The following is a 4,969-nucleotide window of genomic DNA, read 5'->3' as shown; positions in this document are numbered from 1 at the left end:
TTGCAAACCTAACAATAATTTTAGTTGGTTGCAGTGATTTTATTGCTAATATTTTGCTCGTATCTTTATATACGTAATTTGAGAATTTCTAATTAATAACTTTTAAACGCATTCGATCAACTTGGTAATGGACAACTTACATACCTTTTATCGTGTTGTCGTATAGCTCTACGACATATTAATGCATGCACTATTACTGTTACCTCGTATACGCTTGTTTTGTATTAAAGTAACGATTAGATAACTCATCGTACACGCTCGTTTTTCTTACACTTCCTCATCGCATTAAATAATAAAATTTTGTTGCACAAAAATTTGGGATATTTGCAAAATAGCCCCAATCCCCATGCTTGAATGACTTTGGAAGTGGGCATTTTAGCAAGAAGATTTAGTAAAAGTGGATATAAACTAAATAAATAAAAATAAATTTATTTCTTATTAATTACGAGATCACCCCCAGTCTTTCCATTATTCCAACACCGGGGTAGCCAGAGGCGTCGTCGTCGTCGTCACCAGCATTAAGCTGAAGAGTCAAAGCCTTCAAGGTCCGACACCCTTCTTCTTCCTTCACGAATTCCTCCATTTATCTGCTCTGGAAACTGCTTGCAAGTTTTTTTTTTTTTTCCTTTTCCTTTTGGCGTCCATTAATGGCTTCAAAATCTCGTACAGTTGCGTTCTCCAAGTGAAATCCCAATATTGTATTTTTATATTTTTTCTTCCATTCTCTCCTTATTCGTTTATATCTTCTGAATCGTGTAGAAAACCCTTGCTCCACTGCGTACTTGTACCTAATTAGTCACTCCCAGAAGAACCGGCTTGCTGCGTCGAATTCGGGATCAGGTTTTTCCCTAAACCCTAGTTTCCGTTGGGGCGTTTTTATTTCCAAATTGTGTTATTTGATTTGATGCTTTTAGAATTTTAGTTCAGATCACGCATAATTGCCCTTGAAATTTAGGGTTTATAGTAGTTCGTTCTGAACTGTTAATGAGCTTAGTTTTGTTTCATGTATTTGAGCGTAGTCTTCTATATTAATCATTACGAGGGTTCTCCGAGCTGATTAGAGCTTTTTTGGGGTTCATATTTAGTATGGCTTTGCCAACAAACTTCGAAGTATAGGCATCACCTTGGCTCGTACTTCAAGAGATACGGTATTCATCTCCGACTTCAATGTGTTATGCTGACCGTAGTTTACTCTGTTCAGTCCTGGGGAATGTATGTTATATCAAGCATTGTTTCTCTACGCCTGTTATAAATTTGAATAATCTTCGGGTCACATGACTTATTTGAGATTAAAATTTAAACTGCAATCTTATGGACTGCAAATTTAGATGGATGCGATGTTGGTTGTAAACTTTGACAAGACATGTTAAATGTAATTGAACTATATAAACTTGAGTTTCGTTGTGATAGTCCTTGACAAGATATGTTAAATTCTGGAACTGGGTTTGTTGCACATTGAAATGTGCAATCATCAAGCAGAATTTGTGACTCGTGTTGTTTATTTCACACTGCCGCTGTATATTTTCACAATGTTTTATCACCACAAAACTTTTATTCCTAAGATTGTTTGCAATTCGTTTCTGATTCCTTGGATTCAACTTCATACAAAATGGACAAGATCTTGAATCTCTGAACGTGTATCTTCAGTTTATGTCTTTTTGTTATTGTTTGAAATTGACTAGCTTTTGAATTGCTCGGTTGGACTTGTATGGCTAAAGAATTTGCAACGGGATCTTACACCTGTTCTTCACCCGATAGAACTAAGTTACAAGCACGCAATTTGAATGTGGTCTGTTTGGCACAGCTTTATATAGCAGACCGATGCTGACGGAAGTATGCAGTTGATGGTTGGGAGATATGCAAAGGTATCATCCTGCCAGCTGCACTAGTGCAGTTAATAATAGTGCAATAGGTGGGCCATCAGCAAGGGATGCAATCCGAGCTGATTCTTCTTCATTGCCAGCCAATTTTCCTTTAAATTCCAGGTAAAGAGATTTATAGATTCTGTGAAACTGGGGATTTTTTTTTTTGGCGATAAGGATTCTGTAGCCTTTTTTATATATAGTTCTTCCTGTAACGTTTCCTTTTTTGTTCTCTGTGCAGTTTAGTTACTTTTTTTTAAGGCATGTAGTAGTTAAGAGTTTTTTACTTCATCAGTCTGCAACTTTGTTAACTGCTGTATTGTGGTCTGAGACATGTACATTTTATTCAGGGAAAACTGCAAACTCTCCATTTCAAGTTCCCCCATTAGCTAATTACGATGCTGTCCTGAATTTTTTTTCTAATTTTGTCAGATGTATCTTTAAGGCTGTAAGTCTCTGTAGTTGTCGTAAGTTATGCCATGCTGTTAGAACTATGAACTTTGAAATGTTGAGATAAAATTGAAGCAGCTGAAAAGTAAAAGAAATAGACAATGGTTTGATCTATGATTTGAGGAAATTGAGTGGTTTGAGAAAATTAAGGAAATAAAAAGAAGTGAGATATGGACTAACTTTTTTGTTTTGGTTTTATTTTTGGATCGTCCCCTTTCATTTTTGTCTTGTGCTGTTTTATTATCATTATTATTCTTGTTGTTGGCTTGTTTATTTAATAATTTTCTCATGAAAGTATTATTATTAATTATTTAATTATTATTATTTTTTTTTGTAAAAGACAATGATAAAAGTTAGCCCTTGTTGTGTAATGGTATGACTATCAAACTAAAAGGAGTATATATGTTATGACTACCAAACTAAAAGGATTATATAGTTATCTTCCCAAATAGTTTTTGGGTTGCATTTGAAATTCTCCCGTACTATATAAATGAGAGCAATTTATTGCATTTGATTTCTCAAATGTTTGTTGCTTACAAGATTATGAGCAGCCGGTGGGATTAATGGCTTGCTTGCTGTTTAATTTTTTCTATTTCTGGGAGGATATGCTGATTTACCTATTCTTCGGTACTCTTCTTTTTCACCTTGAATTTATCTCTCCCGAAATCAACTGAATATTTCTTGATTTGCAGGCGGCCAGCTCCACTTGCACCATACAAGTTGAAGTGCGAGAAGGAGGCTTTAAGTAATCGGTATTGGTTTGCAATATTTTCTTTTTACCAACTTCTTGTTTCATTTCATGCCAATAATTTGTAAGTTCGTTTTCTAAATATTTGTGTGATCTGATTTACATCATGGGTTGAATGAAATTTAATTGTTTTCTTTTCAGTTTTAAAGTTTTATAGAACATTTTGAGTGCTCGATTGATTGCATCTATATGGATTTGCTATTCTTTTCCTGGGTAGTATTTTTTTTTCTCACACAATGCTTTGTTCTCTGTCAATCTTAGGTTAGGGCCTCCTGACTATTACCCTCAAACTCCTAGCTGTCCCGAGGAGAACCTCACTAGAGAGTATGCGCAGTCTGGATACAAAGAGACTGTCGAAGGGCTTGAGGTACATCTTTCTTATCAGCAGCTTTTAGATTGAGTTTGTGTAATCGTATTTTCTTTCTGGTTTGGTGAAGTTTAATGTATTACCTTAGCGAATATAAGCAATTCAATTGAACACACATTTTGGAGGTTCTAATGATGCACTTCAATATGTTTTCTCCTCGTCCCATTAGCTTTCCTTACACTCATTCATGTGCTTGATTCACTTGACAAATATCTTTCCTTCATGGATGAAAATTTTAAATTTTATCTAGATTGTGCTCTTGTTCATGTAATAAAATTATTTGAGTTTAGAGCTTGACCAACTTGATCAAGTTTGTAATTACCATTGGATGAACATATTTTGACTATTCTACATGTAATAAAATTATTTGAGTTTAGAGCTTGACCAACTTGATCAAGTTTGTAATTACCATTGGATGAACATATTTTGACTATTCTAACATATTTTGACTATTCTACATGTAATAAAATTATTTGAGTTTAGAGCTTGACCAACTTGATCAAGTTTGTAATTACTATTGGATGAACATATTTTGACTATTCTAACCAACCTCTTCTTTGTATTGAGTGCTTGTTTGACTTATGTTTATAACAATATAAGCAATTTAACCTTTTCCCTATTTTGTTTTCTAATTCATCAAAACATTTCTGTTTGTAATAGATTATGTTTCTTGGAAAAAAAAAAAAAAAGATTATGCAATTTATTTGTCTTTGTTGAGTGTGTCAGGAGGCCAGAGAAATCTTATTGACTCAGGTTCAAGCATTTTCTAAGCATCTCGTCATCAAGTGCAAGGATGTATGTTACTCGAATCAATAGCTACCAAATTCCCCCCACCCCCCATGTTGCATACTTGTAAAATTTTATTTCTGCTAATAATTTTAATTCTTATGGATTTTAAGGTGATCAATTGGTTAGATGTGCAGTAAGAAACTTATTTGTCTTTCTCTGCAGGCTATAAGAAAACGTCTGAGGGCCATAAATGATTCACGTGCTCAGAAGCGGAAGGTGAAACTTTCTTCCTTCATTATTTAGTAAGGATTTTCTAACCATCCATTTGTTAACCTCATTCTAATTTTTTCTTTCGTTATTATATGACAGGCTGGTCAAGTTTATGGTGTTCCCCTATCTGTTTCTTTATTAACAAAGCCTGGCATCTTTCCCGAACAAAAACCTTGTAGTGAAGATTTTCGGAAAAAGTGGATTGAGGTACTCCTTCCTTCTGCATAGAAGAAAATAAAGGGATATTGAAAATTGATTTTAGCTACCTATACTTTTCTAATGGTTAGAGCAAAATTTTTATAAATTTCATGTTATGACTTAGTTCACCTTTTTTGGGGAGTATCTTTTCTCTTTCTTCAATTGCTATACATTGAATAGTAGAGAGGTAGTTCTTTTCTGATTTGTCCATGGGTGATGTATAGCTGTATGAGTAACCACGTGAAAGCATGTAGGAGTGGGGTATTTTCACATGCACGATTCTATGTCAAGAACACACACACACATATTAGTTAACGAAGTGGGGGTGGGGGGGGGGGGGGGGGA

At 34.6% G+C, this 4,969-nt stretch overlaps 1 protein-coding gene across 6 annotated transcripts in view; it reads left to right on the top strand.

Moving 5' to 3' along the window:
* Positions 1-454: 454 nt before the first annotated feature.
* Positions 455-4,969, top strand: part of LOC111473276 (mediator of RNA polymerase II transcription subunit 12-like) — a 15,038-nt gene continuing 10,523 nt past the window's right edge. The window contains exons 1-8 of one of the 6 annotated variants that reach the window (XM_023118815.1): positions 455-545; positions 760-840; positions 1,805-1,985; positions 3,005-3,064; positions 3,322-3,427; positions 4,154-4,222; positions 4,379-4,432; positions 4,526-4,633. In XM_023118815.1, the coding sequence (XP_022974583.1) occupies positions 1,858-1,985; positions 3,005-3,064; positions 3,322-3,427; positions 4,154-4,222; positions 4,379-4,432; positions 4,526-4,633 (525 nt within the window). In that variant the 5' untranslated portion in view covers positions 455-545; positions 760-840; positions 1,805-1,857. Of the gene's footprint in view, positions 841-1,085; positions 1,149-1,682; positions 1,986-3,004; positions 3,065-3,321; positions 3,428-4,153; positions 4,223-4,378; positions 4,433-4,525; positions 4,634-4,969 lie in introns of all 6 variants that reach the window. The other 5 variants (XM_023118813.1, XM_023118816.1, XM_023118814.1 and 2 more) reach the window with 5 other exon arrangements.

The sequence above is a fragment of the Cucurbita maxima genome, unplaced genomic scaffold (genome assembly GCF_002738345.1).
Source record: "Cucurbita maxima cultivar Rimu unplaced genomic scaffold, Cmax_1.0 Cma_Scf00113, whole genome shotgun sequence".
NCBI classification, from domain to species: Eukaryota; Viridiplantae; Streptophyta; class Magnoliopsida; order Cucurbitales; family Cucurbitaceae; genus Cucurbita; species Cucurbita maxima.
Note: the sequence above shows the minus strand (reverse complement) of the source record. Positions and strands in the feature narration are given on the sequence as shown.